Raw genomic sequence first — 20,067 nt, 5'->3', positions numbered from 1 at the left:
TAATTTCACAGCAGGAAAGGAGGGTTTTTTAATAAGGACTCCTTCTGCACAAACCCCTGCCTCAAAGTGCAAGGTTTGGTGCATAGACTGCTCTTGGGGCGAAGAAGGAATCCCCCCTTCCCTCCTGTAGACACATCTTGGCAGGGGAGTATCGGGCTTCAGCCCTCCATCCCTCAGGACCTCAGCCCTCCCTTGCCTCCTCCAGCAGGTACCCTTGTGCAGTGAACATCCTGCACAACCTCTCATGGTGGCCCTGCTAAGGGGCTTCTTCCCTGAAACCCTCATTCTTCAGACCTTTCCCCCAACCCCTGTTTCCCATCCTGTAATCACTGTAGATGCCCCCCCAACCCTTCCTGAGGATAATTTATGAAATTTGCTAAAACAAAAATGTAGTCCCAATGGGCAGGGCCCTGAGACATTTTCTAAAGAAGAAGGCAGTGATGTCTATTCTTGAGGGGGCCCCCCCAACTGTACTCTCACAGTGGAGGCGAACCTCTCTGCACATATTCCCCAGTGCCACAGTCCCTAGGCCCTCAGGCATAGGATGCTGGGACAGAGAGACAAGAGTGTCAGGAAACAGGAGCCCGCGTCGCCCATCAGAGAGAGCCTTGGGGGTACACGGGAGCAGAAGGAGACTTGGGTGGGGGCTCGCTGGCTGGAAACAGAGGACAGGAGTTTCCAGTGGCCAGGGGTCAAGAGCTCAGGCCAAGTTTAGAAATCAGAGAACCCTTAGGGGAGCCCTCCATGGTGTCAGGCTGGTGTTGCCAGGAGGACACCAAGACTGCCGATGGGCCTTCACAGAGGGGAAAGTCGGGGGGAGGGTGACCGGGGCCTATGGGAAGGGCCTAAATGCATACAGACCAGTGACTCTTCACCAAGTGCACATCGGGACCTCTCAGGGGAGCTGGCCGAACCCAGGCTGCTGGATCTCTTTCCCAGCCGGTCAAGGGTGCAGCCTGGGCATCTGCATTTCCATCAGGTTCCCCCGCAGATCCCCCTGCTGCTGGCTCTGGGGTACACAGAGAACGCTGACCTGCTGGAAAGGAGAGTTGGGATGCTTGGGCCTGCGGTGCTCAGAGCAGGGAGAAGCAGCTCTCCCTGGGAGAGCGCACTTAGCTGCGGGGCTTCCCCGAATGCCTCCCCTCCCCGCTGTGGAAGTCCAAGGAGATGGTAAGCCCAGCCCTCTGCTCAGAGTTGGCCACAGGCCACCGAGTGACAAGGCAAAAACCAGCTGCATCTTATTTAGTTATTTTTAGTGTGCTGCATTTCCATGTCAACCTCTTCCTGACTCCAGACCCTACATTTGCCTTTGCCACGCGCGTATCTGCCAAAATCCGTATTCTGGAAGCAAGTGAGGACCCTCCTGAGAGAGGTGAAGCCCAGAATCCCCAGGAAAGAAAAGTCTACCCCCAGCTCCAGAGTCTACGTAGGCTTATCCCTTGTGACTGTCTGCAGTGATGCTGATGTGGACCTCCGTGGGGCAATGCCTTGCCAGTCAGAACGGGAGCCAAGGGAAGAGCGAGGCTTCATCACAGGGTGGTACTCGGTGTCAACCTCAGCTACCCCAGGCAGGAGACAAATTGGAGCCTAACAGACCGCCGCTGGGTCTCCATGGGCCTTGGGTGCTGTACTCGGATCCAACACATGGCCCACAAGCCTGCACCTTGCCCCTCATCCCCAGCTTCCCCATCCTCTCCACCTACCCCAGTGCCTTTGCATGGCTGCTGGCTGGAAGGCCCTTTTCCCATCACCTGCCTATTCTGCAGGTCCTCTTTCCCAGACCGGAGTGTCTCGGGCTCCCAAGAGGATGCCTAGGACATCAGCTGTGTTTAACCAACGGTCCAGGGAATGGGCCCCAAGGGAATGTGTCCCCCAGTTCTCCCCAGTTTTCTCCCTCTGCTCTTGCCTTAGGAAGTAGGTTTCCATTTTCCTTTCTGACATTTTTACAGAAGTTAATCAAAGAGGAAGTGAGACGCACGGCAGGAAACAGGGCGGACCTGCCCTACAGTCCTCAAACTCCCCGACTCGCGAGGCCCTGGCAAAGCCCCCAAGCAGCAGAGAGGCAATAGGACAGAACCTGGTCTTTCCAGCCCAGAGAGGCCCCGTGCTGCTGTGGCACCCTCCTTCTGTCCCTGGCTCTCCAGAGCAGGCGAGACAGGGCGGAAAGCTCACGTAGTGAGCCCCTCAGGCTCACGCCACCCCAACGAGGTTGCTCTTGCTCTTAATTCCATTCTATAGATTACGGAATTGAAGCCCCCATTTTAACAAGATAAAAATGAAATAGAAAAGGTAAGAGACAGACCAAACCTGTTTAGAAAGAGACCACGTGGGAAGCCAAGACCTGCAAGTCAGTTTGCTCTGATCTGATCCTCTTTCCTCAGCCGTGGAAACAACCGTGGATTCTTTTGCTCTTGTGTCCACGCCAGGCAGGCTCTGCCCTCCCTACTGTCCGTGGGTCCTCGTATTTCCTCTTTGCAGCAAGCCTGCAGGTTAGGTGCAGTTACTGGCCCCATTACACAGATGAGAAAATGGAGTCGGTGAGCAGGTAAGTGATTTTTCTAAGGTCTCTGGTGGTGGAGCGGAGGGAGCTGGCACCCTTTCCAGGCTGGTGAGCTCTGGCACCTGTGGGCTTTTGCAAGAATTGGACTCATAACCCAGGGTTCAGGGCTCCCCCTCCCCAGGACAGTATAGCACAACTTGTCTCGAAGGCATCCTTCTGCCCTTAACCAGAAGAAGGTTCCCTTGCTCTTTTCATCTTTCTAGGGCCTTGGGAGACACCCCGCCCTCTATCTAATCCCCACCACACCATCTCCAGTCCCCACCTGCTTTACAGAGCGGGGGCGGGGGTGGGGGGTCCCTGGGCTCTCGAGCAAGAAGGGAGAATAGAACCCAGGCTCTCGGCTCCTCTGGCTGGGGCTCTCTCCGCCACCTGAGCCATCCCCCCCTTCCCCTTAGGACGAGCGCTCTGCTACAGCAGGAAGCAAGCAGTGTGGAGGGAATGACAGGGGAAGGGAATGGCCACCTCCAGGGTGAGGACCAGGACGGTCCCCTACAGGAGTCTCCAAGGGTCTTCCCATCAAGGACTTCCTGTGTCGAAAGACAGACAGCAGAGCGCACCTCACCCAGGTTTTCAAATTTATATCCGCAGTCATGGGACCCACCAGCGAGAGGAGCCTCCGGCTAGAATGCCCTGAGAAGGTTAAGGCGTCACTTCTGGACTCTTCGGGCCTGGGATGGGCTGAATTGTGCCCTCTGCTCGTATGTGGAAGCCTGATCCCCCAGAGCCTCAGAATGTGGTCATATCTGGAGGTGGGGCTTTCAGGGGTGATAAGGTTACATGGGCATGTGAGGACAGGCTCTAATCCAAGCTGATAGGTGTCCTTACGAGGAGAGAAAATGTGGACCCACAGAGCCATGAGGAATGTGTGCGCACAGAGGAGAGACCGCGTGAGGACACAAGGAGAAGGTGGCCATCTCAAGCCAAGGAGAGTGGCGGCAGAAGAGACAAGGCCCGCTGACACCTTGACCTTGGACTTCCAGCCTCCAGAGCTGTGTGAGAATGTCTGTTGGCGAAGGCACCTGTGCGGCTCTGCTATTTAGTCCTTGAAAATTAATACACCTGCCCCTAGGGCATCACCTGAATCAAATCGGGAAGAAGCTCCAGATGAACCCGCATGAGGGCCATTCTGTCAAGTAACCGACCCCTACTCCTCCAGACATCAAGGGTATGAGGGACAAAGCTGGACAGACGGTCCCAGGCTGGAGGAGCTTAAGAAGCCTGATCCTGGTCTCACGCTAGATCCTGGTCTAGGGAAAAAACACTTTCCTCCTTTGCTCTAAAAGTCTTGATTAGGACCATTGGTAAATTGGATAAGGTTTGTAAATTGGGCATTTGTGTGACACCAGTGTTGACTTCCTGGTTTTGAGCATCTTACTCGTATTTCAGAAAGAACACACTGCAGTATTCAGCCGTAAAAGGAGAACCATCTGCAAACAGCTCTCAAATGTTACGGAAGAAAGTGTGGAGGTGGGCGTCTGTGTACAGACCAGGAGTGAAAAAGAGAAAATATGTGTAAAAAGACACTGTCAAGAAACAAAATTCAACTGAGTGAATTTTATTCAGTCTCCTGGCTTTGTGCAACCGTCCATCAGGCAGCCTGTGGTCTAGCAGATATCGGAACTCTCCAGAATGACCTTTCTAGGCAGTCTAGCAGATAGGAACTCTATCTAGCCTCCAGTTTAGCAGATAGGAACTCTCCAGAAAGACCTTTATAGGCAGAAGGGAGTGGGAACAAGGAACTTACACTGGCAAAAATGGGGGTTGGTTCGTTGCAGGGGTATGTGGGCCAGAGTACCAGCTAGGGCTCATCAGGCCATTCCTTTTTTTGGCTGGTTTGAGATTCCGTTTCTGGGAGAGCCAAAACTGTAATTAAGTCTTAGTTTGTTGACGTGAGGCTTAGCCTAAGTGACTCTAGCTGGGAGTCTGCTGTCTTGTTTTAACAGCCGTGAGTATCTGAGGGATCTGGCTGAAGGGTATACGGGAATATTTTCAGTAAGTCTGAAACTATGTCAAAAGAAAAAGTTTAAAGGCTTTTCCATTGTCCTTTAGGAAAGACCCACCTCACCAGCCCTTCCCCCTCCAGGGACCTCAGTCAGCCTGAAAGCCACTGTTTGCCACCCTACGCCCTTACTGAGGCGGCCTCAAGCCCCAGCTGTAAGGCAGGATGTGAGGGCGAGTGGCAGCTTCCTGACTGGGAGGTGCCTTCCCTGGCCTTCAGGGTGGGAATTTCACCAGAGCCCCTGGGAGCAAGCCTGGCAGAGCTGCTCCAGGTGGGCGCCCTTTGCCCAAGTTCCCACTTGCCTTCCTCTGCCATATAAGTCCTGGGCCTCACCTGGGGCTGAGGGTGGGGTGGGTTGTTGCCCTGGTGTGTCCGATGGCAGGGATCTCGGCCAGGCTCCGGGACGGTTGCGTGGCGCTGCTGCTGGTGGCTGCTCTGGGGCTGACGCAGCGGCCACACACCGAACCTGGTCCCTCAGGCCTGTGGCACGGCTATGACTGTGGGGTCAAGGGCATGCAGCTATGGGCCTTCCCGGGGCCAGGCCAGACAATCCGCTTCAAGGTGGTAGGTGAGTGTGGCTAAGCCGCGGTCCGCACTTTCCACGGAATGCATGACCGGGGGAGGGTTGGTGGCTAGGGCCTTTCCCCTGCACCAGGAACAGGACAAGGAGAGGCCTCTGGGCCCCCACTCCCTCACCATGAAGGGGAGCTGTCAGCCTCAGTTTCCCTGGTCTCCCAGGTACGTGTGCGCTGGCTTTCTTGCTGAGATGCGGGTTTTGCTTCAGCCCAGGCTCTGCATCTGGGACCCCAGCCGACACCCAGGCTGCTGGCCCCCAGGCTGTTCTGAGGGGCAGGGCCCTCGGGGGCCTGACCTGGTGTGGAGAAAAGGGAGTTTCAAAGGACCTGAATCTGCATCTTCTAAGCTCTGTGTTCTTCAGCAACTCCCCTGACCTCTCTTAACCCCTGTTTCCTTAACCGTAAGATGGGGAAGGTGACCCCAACCTTGCCCTGGGCAAGGTATGAACTAAACAGGAGTTCAGGAGCCTGCTGGCACCCAGAGAGCGCCCTGGTGCTCTAGGCTGACCTGGGGGGCTGCATACCTAGCGTGTGTTCCCCGATGCCTGCCCCAGCCCGGCTACAACAGCCCAAGTTCCCGTCATTCGGACCTTCCTCGTGCGCACCTGGGAAAGCTCCGCTCGGCGTCTGAGCAGCCTCTTGCACTGAATGTGGAGAGCCGAGTTTACAAGAAACCTTGGGGCCTGAGACCCTGCTAACCTGTCCTCACCAGTGTCTTCCTTCCTGCTTGCTGTTGTGTGCTGTCAGGCGGGAAGCGTGGCTGGAAAGATCGGACCCGCTAAAGCTATTCCTTTACAGTCAGTCCACCGGTAGCAAAGCTTAGCCTGAAGCCGGGGTCTCCTGCGCCCAAGTGTGATTTTTCTCAGCAGATGCTAACAGCCTCTGGCTTCACCCTTAAACACGTTAAGATTTTATTTATCTGACCTAGAGAGAGTATGTACAAGCAGGGGGAGTGCCAGAGGGAGAGGGAGGCGCCGGCTCCCAGCTGGGAGCCCGATGCGGGGCTCCATCGCAGGACTCTGGGATCAGGACCTGAGCCGAAGGCAGCCACTGAACCGACTGAGCCACCAGGCGCCCCTGCACCCTTAAACATTTCCGATGCTTCCTTCCATCTTTCTCCCCTTTGCCCCAGATGAATTTGGGAACCAATTTGAGGTAAACAACTGTTCTGCCTGCTACCACTGGGTCACCACCAAGCCCCCGGGACACGCGGTCTTCTCTGCTGGTTACAAAGGCTGCCACGTGCTAGAGAAGGTAGGGACTGCCCAGGGGAGCCTCGCACAGCCTCAGGCTGGAGAGGGAGCTCAGGATCCGTCCTGCCTTTGGGTAGGTGGTGGGTAGGGAGGGACACTGAGTCCCGGGACCAGCTCGCAAATCCCCTCCCTGCCTGACCACCCCCTCCCCTGCCCCTGCCTGGGATGCTGGGAGGCCTCCCCTCGCCGCTCCCCTATCTCCTCACCTGCAGGACAGGCGCTCCCACCTGAAGGTGATCATCGAAGCCGTGCTGCCCAACGGTCAAGTTGAGGCAACAGGAGATGTCACTCTGATTTGTCCTAAACCTGCCCACACCTGGACTCCGGACCCACACCTGGCACCACGCACAGGCTTCTCCCGCCCCACCCCCCAGGCCTGGTCCCTCCGCCCCAACCCAGAGCACAGCTTCGTCCATGCGACCCCTGCCTTGCCGTCCCTTGGACCTGGACCCACCTCCCATGCCACCCAGGCCCCACCCCAGGGGGGCACCCTGAGACCCTGGGGGGTTGACGAGCCACCATACTCAGGTATGTAGGACTTCTGTATCTGGGCAGCCTAATCACCCTTGACTGGGCACAGGAAGCCAAGTCCCTCCGTTGCCCTGGAAGTCAGCTGCCCGGTGCGGCCTTTTCTCCTGTCCTCACGGCTCTGTCACACCCCCAGGTGCACCTCTGACTCCAGAGCTGTGCCAGGTGCCCTCAAGGGCCATCTCCTGTGGAGTGGGAAGAAGCTCGAAGGAAGCCTGCCAGCAGGCTGGCTGCTGCTATGACAACAGCAGAGCGATTCCCTGTTACTATGGCAACACAGGTATAGCTCTCCCACCTGAACCCTGAAGCCTCAGAGGGCTTCCTCTTCCCCCTCCTTCTCCAGCACTGCAGCCTTGCCTACCCTGTTCCTGGGACAGCCTGAGCCCCAGAGTGGCTGCAGAAGGGACCTTTAGGTGGGGTGCCCATACACCCCAGCTTGCTGATAACCATCATCCCAGGGAACTAGCAATAGTTTGGGTTTTCATGTTTTTGTTAAGATTTTTATTTGAAAGAGAGTATGGGGAGGGGGAGGGGGAGGGAGAAGTAGACTCCCCGCTGAGCAGGGAGCCTGACTCCAGGCTGGGTCCTAGGTCCCGGAGATCATGACCTGAGTCGAAGGCGTTTAAGTGACTGAGCCCCCAGGCATCCTGTCGTAGCTCTCTTTACGTGCACCCCTACCTTTCTATCTAGAGCATCCCAGTTTATTTTCTGAAGTTTTTTTTTTTTTTTTTTTTTATGGTCATCTCTACACCCACTGTGGGATTCGAACTCACAACCCCAAGAACAAGAGTCCCATGTTCTTCCGACTGAGCCAGCCCAGTGTCCCGGGAACAGCCCAATTTAGAGAGAAATTCAGTGGCGCTCGTACTTCTGTAGTTTCTTTTGTTGTCATGTGGGAGAAGGTCTGGGTCTGTCCGGGGGTTCCTCGAGCCAACACTGGCACAGAGTATGAGCACCCAGGTCTCCCGAGTCCCAGGGCAACACTTAAATACTGTCCCCCAGCCCATTCCCCATGTCCACGCTGCACGGGCACTAACCTGTGGGACCTGACTGGTCTCTCTGACCCACCTTTGTCCCAGCAACTGTCCAGTGCTTCAGAAATGGCCACTTTGTCCTGGTGGTGTCCCAAGAAACTGCCTTGGCGCACGGGATCACGCTGGCCAACCTCCACATGGCCTATGCCCCCACCGGCTGCTCCCCCACCCAGGAGACCGGGTCCTTCGTGGTCTTCCGCTTCCCCCTCTCCCACTGTGGGACCACAGCCCAGGTAGGAGCGGGGTCAGGGTGGGCGCCCAGGACCGCCCCTTCAAGGGCTCACCCAGTTGTCGCCCCCACAGGTGGCTGGCAACCAGCTCGTCTATGAGAATCAGCTGGTGTCTGACATCGAGGCTCGGACGGGGCCACAGGGCTCCATCACAAGGGACGGCACCTTCCGGTGAGGGGGAGCCTTTCGGGAACAGGCTGGGCTGTGGGCTTCGGTGTGAAGAGAGCACAAGGGAGCTTCGAACAGGCTTTGGAGCCATCTGGGTTCACGCCCCAGCTGTTCCCTGCTGTGTGATGTCAGGAGAGCCTCTGGGCTCTTCTAGGCCTCCCCTACCAGGCTGGGGGTGGGGGGATGGCCCTCTGATAGGAGCACAAAGTGGGGTCTGCCTACACTGGACAGTGCATGAGCAGGCAGGGGTCCCCAGGAGCACTGGCCTTTATCCTGCCAAGAGCTGAACTCGGAAACTAAGCAGCAAGCACCCCCATCGAGGTTCCTAGAAACAGTGGGGTCCATGTGTGTGGGTGTGGCAACCCCTTTCTCTCAGGTCACGGAGCCACTAATGGGGCAGAAGATACCTGGGGGCAGAAGCTGTCTGAGGGTATGATGGGGCAGGAGCCGAGGGAGGACCTCCGGCTGAAAGGGGCCACTAGGACCCATGGACTCCGGTGGCAGAACCACCCTCGGTGCCCAGGATGCCAGTGGGGGTGCCCCAAGGGCACCTGTGCTTGTCGCACCCATTTTGGAAGTCTAGGGGCCCCAGCCAGGACTCCGCCTGGTCACCCTGTCAGACAGAGCTAATGCATCCGTAAACAAAACTCTGCTTGGCCCCGCGTGGCTGCCCAGAGTCTTTCTCCCCAGCTGCCCTGCCAGGAGGGCTGGGGTGGGCTGCTCGTGTGCGGGTCCCAATGTCTTTTGCTTTAAAATTCTAAGAACCTACAGGCCCGGTTTTGGAGGGATAGGTCCACTGTGCTTTCGACCCTGGGATTTAGGAGCTGGGGGCGCTAGCCAGAATTCAGCAGGGCGCCAGGGATTCTCAAGAGAGAGGGAGCCGAGAGGGAAACAACTCGAGCCCGCAGAAGTCGGCGGGTGGCTCCTCAGACAAGGTCTCCAGCTCAGGCCAGGATCCCGATGCCGGTCAGCACCTGGTTTGTGCCAGGCCCCGTCTCCAGCTGCAGCGTGTTTTCCCAGGGAGCACCCCACCCAGGCTGGAATGCTCCTCTCCCAGGTCAAAGGAGAGCCCTTAGGAGCTGGAGGTGAAGATGGCTGGGGTAGGATGGGGTCAGCTTCCCTTGCAGAACACGGGGCGCCAGGCATGGGCCCCCACTAAGAGTGTGTGCTCTTAGGCTAGACCCCAGTCCCAGTGGACCATGACAACCCTGGGGGACTGTCTGGGACCAGCCTGAGTGGTCCTGGCCAGATGAGGCCGGCAGGGCTCGGGTCCCCCTAGCACGTGCTCAGTGGCGTCCAGCTGCGTTGCTGGACTGCGCCCCGTTGCATCCTCGGAGCTGACGTCTGGTTTGCCCAGCGAGCCGGCCTCCACAACACTGGGTTCTCTCCCCCACGTGCTCTCTCGCACCTGACCTCAGGCTTCACATGCGCTGCATCTTCAACGCCAGTGACTTCCTGCCGCTCCAGGCATCCATCTTCCCGCCACCCTCTCCAGCCCCTGTGACCCAGTCCGGGCCCCTGCATCTCCAGCTTCGGATCGCCAAAGGTACGTGGTCCCTGGGTCTTCTCTCGCTGCCCCGCTTCCTCCCACCCCCAACCAGCCCACTGAGGCTCATGAGCCCCTCACCCCACAGATGAGACTTTCCGCTCCTTCTACGAGGAAGGGGACTACCCCCTCGTGAGGCTGCTGCGTGAGCCTGTCCCAGTGGAGGTCCGGCTCCTGCACAGGACAGACCCCGGTCTGGTCCTGCTGCTGCACCAGTGCTGGGCCACTCCCGGGGCCAGCCCTTTCCAGCAGCCTCAGTGGCCCATTCTGTCCGAAGGGTGAGTAGCAGTAGGGCTCCCAGGGGCGCCCTGCACCTGCCGTCCCATCCCTCTGCAGCCTCCTCAACTTTCCTTCCCAGGTGTCCTTTTGATGGCGACAGCTACAGGACCCAACTGGTAGCCTTGGACGGGGCAGAGCTTTCCTTCCCATCCCACTACCGGCGCTTCACCGTGGCCACCTTCGCCCTCCTGCACCCTGGCTCCCAGAGGGCCCTCAGGGGATGGGTAAGAAGCACCACATGCCCCTTCATGCCTGCTCCCCATCGGTTCAGTCGAAGCTGGTCCCCCCTGCCCTCCAGCGCCCTGCGAGCTAGAGCAGACCGAGGTCCCAGACGGGGCTTCCTGGAGGGTAGTCAGCCCAGAGGCAACCCGCAAAGTGTTCAAGAGGAAGAAGGAAAGTAGATGCGACCACCCCTACATCTGAACCCGGTCACCATGTTCTAGAGGGGCTTTGCTTCTGACTCCAGAAACTGTGTTCAACATAGATCTGCTTTAAATGTTTAGAACCAACCAGGTTCTCTGGTAGGTAAATGGATAAACTTCGGGTACACGCTTAAGTTTTTTGTTTTTTTTTTTAAGATTTTATTTGTGAGCGCATGAGAGGGGAGAGGGTCAACAGGAGAAGCAGACTCCCCGCTGAGCAGGGAGCCGGATGCGGGCTGGATCCTGGGACTCCGGGATCATGACCTGAGCCGAAGGCAGCAGCTTAACTGACGGAGTCCACGCTAGCACTCCTATATTTAGGTTTTCCTCAGAATACACAAACGGTCCCTCCAGGCCATGGGCGACCCTATAACTTGTTCTGTGGAACAATACTTGTTTCTCACGTTGCTGCACACAGACCTCCGTGTAATAGCTGCTTGTTAGTACACGGATGTGGGCAGACTTCACTGGGGAGCCCTGTTCATTGTGGCTTAATTCTGCTGCTCCACGCACCTCTCCAGGAGCCAAGACCCTCCCCTACTGGAAGAAGGCGCCTCAGTTGGTTGGTTCAACTGGTTCAGCTCCTCCCACTCCTCCTGCTTCTACTCCTTCTTGTTTCCAGAATCGGGGGTACCCTGTCTCCTGCTTTGTGCCCAGTCACTGGGACCTCTGCCCCTGTTGCCTTGTGAAGGGCCCCTTTCTTGGAGGCCAGCACGCCCAGGGGTCCCTGCAGTCAGGCGAGCATTGGTGGAGCAGGCAAAGGCAGGGGCTCGGTCATGGGCAGGGTTGCCTGCTGGCAAGGAACTCCCCTACAGACGTGGGTCCTGGGGATGGAGGAAGGCACACCTGTGGCTCTGAGTCTCCACAGGAGGGGCTGCAGTCTTGGTCTTGGTCCACGTGGCCAGACCTCCCTCTGGCTGGCCGGCTGGCAGCAGTGTGGACTTGGCCTGGGTCCTGGACCCTGGGTGCCTGGCCTGGTGCTTCCCACTGTAGGTCCGAGCCGGCCCCGTGCCCTGACCTTCTGTCTTCCCCCACAGGTTTACTTCTTCTGCAGTGCCTCTGCCTGTTCCCCTTCGGGGCTGGAGACCTGCCCCACTATGTGCAGCTCTGGGCCCTCGAGTGAGTCTGGGCTAGGACACCTGGAGGGGGCCGTGGCGGGGGCCGGCCTTTATTCTTCTGTCTGCAGGCCTGTTCCCGCCTTCTGGGCAACCAGGGGCTGGAGAGGAGGCTAGGTGCTGTCACTCCCCCCTCACAGGACAGCGACGATCCTCTGCTGCCCGCAGCACTGCTGCTGGGCCCCAGAACCTTGTGAGCTCTCCAGGGCCCGTGGGCTTTGAGGATTCTTACAGGCAGGAGCCTGCGCTGGGGCCCACAGGTACCAGCACTGCGGACGGGCCCTCAGGCCCTGGGCCCGTGTATTGCCAGGGGGCGCTCGGCCATGGTGCGGGCAGGAGAGGGTGGAACAGCTTTCAGTGGGGAACGAGGCAAAGAGATGCAGTCCACCTTCTCTGTGGATGGGCAGCTTTGGCTCTGCCAGGCGTGGTCACAAAGGTCCAGGGGGGTGGAGACCATTTGGGGGGCCTCGTTCAGCCCCGCAAGCCTTCAAACCCCTTTTCTCTGGCAGGCTCCCCCAAGAACGTCAACCAGAGGCCTCTCCTCTGGGTGGTCCTTCTGCTGGCGGCTGTTGCCCTGGTCCTAGGGGTCGGTGTTTTCGTGGGCCTGCACCAAGCCAAGCACGGAAGCTCCAGGAAGGCCACAGAGGGCGAAGGGGCTCAATAAACCATTGTGTCAAGCACATGAGCACGTGTGAGAGCGGTCTGTGGCAACTGGAAGGATTTCTTTCTAGAAGCGTGTTCCTTAGCACCAGTTCTGTCTTTTCAGAAGTGTGGCCTCTTCTGTGGGTAATATGTGCCGCAAGTGGGGTAGGGTCTGGGGTCTCCCAAGGCTGAATTTGGGAGACTTCGTCTCTCAGCAAGGAGAACTGGCATTCCAGACAGAAAACTGGACAAGTGAAGGTAGAGCGCGGTAAAACGCTGGCTGAGTCAGAGCACCAATGAAGAAAAGGAACCCGGAGGATGGGGCCCTGGTCCTGGGCATCCTCCAGTCACGATGCTCAGCTCCCCTGTGACTAGGGGAAGCCCAGATCTCCTGGGACCAAAAGGGCTGAGCCCAACTTAAAAGAGCTCTTCATTCTTGCTCTGAGCTCCCAGTGTCCCACTAAAGGAATCGGGCTACTGCTCTCAGTCCCAGACCCCCTCAGCCTCCCAGGACTAGGTCCTGCCCCCTGTTGGCACAGCAGCCGGTGGGGACCTGATGCTGGCACAGCGGGCACGCTCACCAGACAGGTGGGTGCTGCTGACCTTCGTTTGCCCGTGTGGGACTTGGGCCTTCACCTTGGACTTGGCAGCAAAGACCTTTCCAGACAGATGTGTAGGTCTAGGATAGGAAGGGGTAGCAAGTTGGAAGGGGTGAGGGGTAGGAGTGGGGTTCAGCCTCTGGTGAAGAGAGAATAATCTGGTAGGGGGTCAAAACCTGGCCTTTGACTTTTTCCTGAAGGTCTGTCTTTGGGCTGAGCTGCGAGAGGAAGTGGAGGAGCCCAGGTCAGGCCGGTGGCCTTGACATTGGGTAGGGGCTCCTCAGCTAGGGCCTGCTCCAGCTTTTCCGTCTCTAGGATACTGGTCCTCTCCAGCCACTCCCAAGCTAGGCTTCATTACAACCCTGGTTCTGGCTCTTATTAGCAGTGCGATGTTGAGTTACTGAACTTGTCTAGGCCTGTTTCCTCCTCCATAAAATGTGGAGAATACCCATCCGCACAGGGATGCTAGATAAACTAACGGGTAAGAGTCCTTAGAATGGTCCCTAGCATTCAGTAAATGTTGACTGTTTCTTAGAATTTTTTTTTCCCCTATGCCAAACTTCATGCTTCCCTAAATTCTTAATTATTTATTTATTTTTAATATGAAGGCCAGTTTATAGCCCAGATGAGGAGGGGCTGGGGAAATGCTGTGCTTTGGGCTTTTCTAGCCGGAGGTGGCAGAACACTGGGGCTGGAAGCCTCAGACGCCTGCTCTGGCATGGAACTGCATCGCTTCCTTTATCTGGGCCCGTCCTGCCATCTGTGAGTGGGGCGGGCCGGGTCAGTCCACCTTCCTCCTGGCCTGTGCCCCAGGCGGTACTCTCGGGGCTGGTGTGAAAGCGCAAGGATTCGGAGCTTGGTGATGGGAGGAGCCAGGCTGACTGGCTCTTAAGAGGTCAGGGAGCCGGTTCTTCTACCCCCAACTCTGCCTCTTCTCACCACTGCCTCTAGCATCCCAGCTCGTGCAAGCATTTCAGACTGCACGGAAGGCTGGTTCTGTGAATTGCACCGATGCTGTGTTTAAACGAAGCCTGATTGTGTAGATACCAGATGGAATCCCATCATGTAACTGACTCATCTCGCCCGGGTGTGTTTTACCACAAAGGTAGACGATCTTGTGTTGTTAACTATCACTTTTAATAGACGCCTTATCTTCCATGTTGCAGTTAAACTGTGATATATTTTATCTCCTTTTGATGGAAACCAAATCTATTACTGGTACTGAACGCTGGTTCTCCTCACTGAAGCCTGTAATTCTTTGTAGACTATTTTCTCAGAAGTTCTTAAAAGGGGCACGGCTTTTGATGGGGCAGTCAGTCCTGTGTCAGTCTCTGTGGGAACACCGGGATGCCGGCCCCCCACAGCCTGGCCGCCCATAGATCAGTGTCCTGTAAAGCTTTGCCTCCCGAGCCTCGTCAGACAAACAGCACTGCTGGTCTGAACTATACCTCTGTGGGGGGCACACTCCACCAGGGACCCTGTGACTCGACCTCAGGATTGAGTGGGAGCCCCACTTTGGATGTAGAGATTACTTAGTATCTTTAAAAATAAATAAATAAAAATCTTTATTTTTTACTTTTATTTATTCAACAGATATCACAAGGAGGCTGGGGGCGGGGAAGCAGGCTCCCTGCTGAGCAGAGAGCCCGACATTGGGCTTGATCCCAGGACCCTGAGATCATGACCTGAGCCGAAGGCAGAGGCTTAACCCAGGCGTCCTTCTTTATTTTTAAGATTTTTTTCTCAAAATGTTTTTAGATATGCCTCTTTGATTAGAAGACAGGCGTGGTTCGAGCCACTTGCGTCTTCCAAACTGCACTCTGCGTCTGCTCTCCTGAACTTCTCTGCCTGCCTGCGGAGAGCTCTCCTAAGTCCGGGGGCATCTTCGTCTCCCAGACTTCCCGCCAAGTTGGCCTCTGCCCTTCCCCGTGGGGGAGCTCTTCCATCTTGTTCCAGAGGATTAGGTCTCTGTAATTTTCCCCTGGGATTTTGATCCGTGGATATGGCAAACGCGGCACTGCCCTATGTAACCCTAAAGTCGCCATAGCTTTCAGGGAGACTGGTGTTGCGGCGGTTTCTCTCCTGGCCGGGGTACACGGGCATGAGAACTTCGATACCTCTGGCAGTCAGGCCTTGTACACAGATTTTGTCCCTCCTTGTGTCTGAGGGTTCTCTTGGCAGAAACAAATGCCCAAAGTGTATGATCAGGGAGGGTCCCTGCCACACTAGGTTCCGTTGCTTTGCCTAGAGAGGGGGGCAGTCTCCGCTTTGACTTTCCTAGCCTCAAAATCTAGTGCAAATCTTGCCCAGTGTAACGTTTCTTCCCTCCCCTACGCCACCCAGTGTGTGCAGGAACCTGAGCCCTGAGAACAGTTGGGTCAGGCCCGATGGGGATGATAACAAGCCACTTGTGCTGACCTGTAGCAGGAAGCAGAGCTGCTCAGGGGCCTCTCAGGTTCGCTCTCTTCCTGCCCTTCTGGAGGGTGTGGGGGGCGGGGGCAAGGGCTATGGCTGCGGCAAGGTGAGGCCCCAGGGTCTCGCCTACCTCTTCGCCTACCTTTCCACCTACCCTCAGCCTCCACCACACTTGATGGAGATGAAGTCCATGTGCTTTGCCTGCAAGGAAGGGGGAGACTACTTCAGTCTTAGTTCAGCTCCAGTAAAACGTGACTCTCTGAAGTGTGGCCACATGCCTGGGTCTCTCTGTAAGGGCATTTCCTATAAAAGTGCCACTTCTGTCCGAGCAGCAGAAAGCCTATGTGCCCGGATTAACCTTCGGAAGTAAATAACTAAAATGCTAGATTATATACACACTTTAAAAACCTGTTTAAATTGTTGCTGAGCAACACAAAAGGGGTTTAAAAAAAAAAAAAAGTCATGCACATAAGCCAAAAATAAAAGCAAAAGATCTGAGAAGTAAAACCAGATTCTATTCTGGGGCTTCTGTGGAACCCTGGTGGCCTTGACATTCTGCTTTAATGAGGGTATGGGACTACAGACTGCCGAAGGTGGGGAGTCCAGCTCTAGGTCTCTGGAAACTGGGGCTTCAGAGGGCTTTTTCCTTGCAGAGGGAAGGAGAAAGAAGGCCACTGCACAGAGAGGGACAGCAAGGGTCTTGCCGATCATGATATCCATGCTGGATCGTTTGAAAAAAAAAAACAAAACAAAACAAAACAAAAGTACTCCCCTGGGGATTAGAATTCCCTCTTCTCTGGTGTGTGTCGTCCAAATTCCTAGACTGCAGCAGGAGTGGGAATACTTAAATTTCAATTGGAAAAAGCTCCACCACTGAATTTAAAGTGATCCCTGGATTTTGGACAAAAGCAAATGCAAATCCTGTCTGGAAAAAAAAAATGTGATTTCAGCCAGTCTCAAAGAATTCTCATGGTCACAATACAATGAGCACTTTGCAAACCAAAATCACAAGACACTAGAGAGTGAAAAACGGCACACACTGGGAAGACAGTTCCAACACCCAGAGAGAGGATTAGTATAGAAAAATATGTGTCTATATATATCTGTATGTATAAAACTACACATCAGTGAGACAAGCCAAAGAGCAAGACAGGCGATTGGTAAAAGATAAATGGCCTAGATATGAAGATATTCAACCTCATTAGTAATCCTGGATGTGAAAACTGAACTTCGAGGTAACATTATATACCCACCAGACCAGCAAAAATTTTAAAACTGAGCAAATACTAAGGGTTGGTGAAGGGTATGAAGCCAGGAGTGCTCAACCGCAAGGGACTCACAGTCCAAACTGACAGAACCGTGTCGACAAAGAGCTCATCATTGTCGACGGGATTATCCATATAACAAATCCCCTCCTAAGTTAGCATCCTAGGAAAAACCTTTGCTCTAGAACGTTCACAGAAACATTGTTTATAGCAGAAAAATTAGAAACAATCGATGTGTCTGTTATCAACGGATGCATCAGTGCACTGTGGTGTAGTCCGATGATGGACTCCCCCGATGAACGAGAAGAAGGGTCAACCTGTTTGGGTGTAACAGTTGCAGTGTTAAACTCCACAAACACGGAGCTGGCCTCTTACAAGGCTCCATGGAGTCCAGTCATTGCCAAGTGCCCAAGGCACTGACCAATTACAAAGCTTGGACCCCAGCCCCCTAATTAGTTCAGAAGGGGGTGCTTCTCCAGGCCAGCAGGCAATGCAGTAAATCCTGCCACTGGCTAGCTATGTCAGACAGCTGCGGGAGCACGATCTGGACTGTAGATCTAGGACTATATCAAGGGGCAGAGTTGGTGCAGCCTCCCCCAAGCGAACGATCTGGCAGATTAGGGTGGAACCAAGGTTCGGCCACATCATACTTACTGTATGCCTTCCCCTGGCGACAATGGTGGAGCTGTGCCTCATGATCACGCACCTCAATGCACCACCGCGCCACGACGGGCACTCCCCGCCCAGAGCGCACTGCCCTGCGATGAAGGGGCCACACGATGCACGGGTGGGATGCACGCATCTCCAAGGAGCGCTGTTCCAGCATCCTGGTAGGAGTTCTGTGTGCCCACGCGCACAACCGTGAGTGAACCATAACCGCGTGGGTTAACACACGCACATCTCAAGAACAATACTGAGCAAATGAAGTCAAAGCAAGCAAGCTGATGATTTCATGCTATAAAGTTAAAAAATAAGCAACCCCCCCCACACACACACACAATACAGAGGTAAAATTCAAAGGAAAAGTGAAGAAATGATCACCCCAATCTCAGGTAGTGGCTTCCTCTGCATTCATGGACAAACACAGAGGGCCCCCCCAAGACTGTCCTTCTTAAGCTCAGTGCTGGATATAAGGGTGCTTATTATTTTTTGAACTGCAAAGGTATTTTTGAGACACTTGTCTAATGTTTCACAAGAAGAAATTTAAAAAATATTAAAGACCTGTTTCCGCTGTTGAAAAGCATCAGGGGAGATCTTCAACTTCACGCTGCTGGTTGAGACCGGCAACTTCGTCCCCTAAATACAATTTGCTGGGCAGTTCTCCAATCTTCTGTCCCCCACCGTGCACACAGTTGGTTCTCCCTTCCCAGCCCTCCCCCTGTAGCCAGGCAGGGGGCCTGCAGTGTCCCCTCCTTCACCAGCCACTCCCACTCTGCTCCTCTGCCCACGGTCCACCGAATGAACTGTCACCTCTCCCCAGACCGACCTGACTTGCAGAACAGCGGCACACCCCCTCCTGCAGATCGGCACCTCTCTCAGAACTCCTCCCGTAGGCCTAGCCACCTGTGCGCTGCCACCTCCCTCACTGGCCCAGGTTCCAGGGCCTTCATCTTTGTAACACAGGCAGGTGTCAAGCACCACAGCCCACCGTGACCCGTAGAGTGTCACTGGATGCCAGTGCCAAGAGAAGCAGGGAAAACCACAGCCAACACTGTGTGCTCTCCGCATGTGTTCACTCACTTAACCCCTGCGAAGCCTATGAAACAGGCACCTGCTGGTCAGGGTTTCAGATGCAGAAACTGAGACACTGACGCTGTCATAGAGAGCTATTGAGCTGGGATCCAAACTCAGCTTCTGACTCCAGAGCCCGCATTTGGCCACAACTCTATATACTCCCAGAAAAGTTTACAGCCAGTTGTCAGCTGCCCATTGTCTTCATAGAGGACGGGTGGTCAGCTTGGTCTCTGAAACCAAATGGTTTAAAGTCCCAGCTCATTACTTACTGGGTGGCTGGGAGCTAAGGCTCTCTGAGCTTGCTTCCTGTCTGTAGAATGGGGATAACAGCACCCACTGGTGGTCCGCCTGTACCCAGATGTCCTGCACCAGTGTTCCTGGAGAGACTAATATAGCCACAGTGCCCCCAGGTGGCCGCCCTGGTCGGGGCTCCAAGGCCAAGCAACCTTCTACAGTGGAAAGGAAAAGGAATTTGGACCCTTGGCCCCAGACACAAGCCCATGTGTAGACTATCAAAGAGCTCAAGTTCATGCAGGCTTCTTGCAAGAAGCCCAGGTGACACCGCTGAACGATCTCCCTTCAGACACCTAGAACTATCTGCTTCTGGACCCTAACTACGAGCTCACGAGCCTGATAACACGGGTCCAGAAAAGGTGAGACCCCGGAGAATCCACCAGCTGAGACCGACCGCCCAGAGGTTCGCCTGCAGGGCAGCTGAGCCCGGTCTGAGAGATGTGGCAGGGGTGGCGGCTGTCCATTCCATTTTGGCCAAAACAACCAGGTCTGTCATCCCCTGGCTTTTGTGTTTGGAAGAGAGTCAGAGACCAGGCTCCGTTCTGAGGCCCAGGGTTGACTCTCTTGATCTGCCACTTAGCAGCCACGTGACATAAGGTAAAAGGGGGAGCGACAGCACTGCGTACAGGGCCCGCCCCTTGAAATGAAAATCTAGCTGAGACACGAATGCCTAAACCCCTCCAAGATCACAGAGCTGTGCCAGAGCCGGGAAGTAGCTCCCCTGCGGGGCCCAGGGTGGGCAGCAGAGACTTCCTGGAGGGAGCCTGACCATGGGGAGGAGGACTGTGGAGGACAGCAGATGGTGGAGGACAGAAGTAGTCGTCAGGGAAAGGCAACAGCAGAGCAGAAGCAGACATGCTAGTAGACACAGTCACAGTGCTGACGGCGGTGCTGGCAGGAGGCGTGGACGCTAGCCTCAGACAACGCAGAGGAGAGGGTACCAACCCTCAGTACTTGCAAATCTGTGCTTCTGACATCCCCCCAATTTAACGACTACTAGCCTAGAAGTGTGCTGAGCAGAAGCCTCACCAATAACATCAACAGGTGCCTGAGATCTACAAGCAGACATCCTGTCTACTATACTCTGACAACCAAGTCAGCTCCGGAAAAGAAAACGTTGTTCGGAAAATCAGAGCAGAAAATACATTCCCAGTACGTACCATGTTTAATGAAAAAAGCCTGTGTAAGTGGATGTGCACAATTCCCACTTGAGTTGTTCAAGGGTGAGTGGCAGTGGTTATAAAAGTCACAGTAGCAGCCGTGGGAGGAGGAGGAGTAGCAGGAGAGAGGAGTGCTAGTAGCAGGAGGCGGTCAGAGTGAGTGCTGGCCCTAGTAAAAGTGGTAGCGATAGGGGCAAGGGTGGCGGTAGGGGGAAGGAGGCTGTAGGGGGAGAAGCAGCGGTAGGGAGG

The 20,067-nt window shown here is 55.4% G+C and overlaps 1 protein-coding gene across 1 annotated transcript; it reads left to right on the top strand.

Moving 5' to 3' along the window:
- Nucleotides 1-4,705: 4,705 nt before the first annotated feature.
- On the top strand, nucleotides 4,706-12,373 carry ZP1 (zona pellucida glycoprotein 1). The gene is made up of 12 exons (XM_059385671.1): nucleotides 4,706-5,127; nucleotides 6,267-6,388; nucleotides 6,600-6,915; nucleotides 7,052-7,195; nucleotides 7,995-8,182; nucleotides 8,253-8,350; nucleotides 9,766-9,893; nucleotides 9,982-10,171; nucleotides 10,252-10,396; nucleotides 11,632-11,713; nucleotides 11,850-11,969; nucleotides 12,219-12,373. Exons 1-12 carry the CDS (start codon nucleotides 4,935-4,937, stop codon nucleotides 12,371-12,373), a joined length of 1,881 nt encoding a protein of 626 aa, XP_059241654.1. The 5' UTR covers nucleotides 4,706-4,934.
- The last annotated feature ends 7,694 nt before the right edge of the window (nucleotides 12,374-20,067 follow it).

The sequence above is a fragment of the Mustela nigripes genome, chromosome 1 (genome assembly GCF_022355385.1).
Source record: "Mustela nigripes isolate SB6536 chromosome 1, MUSNIG.SB6536, whole genome shotgun sequence".
Lineage (NCBI taxonomy): Eukaryota > Metazoa > Chordata > Mammalia > Carnivora > Mustelidae > Mustela > Mustela nigripes.
Note: the sequence above shows the minus strand (reverse complement) of the source record. Positions and strands in the feature narration are given on the sequence as shown.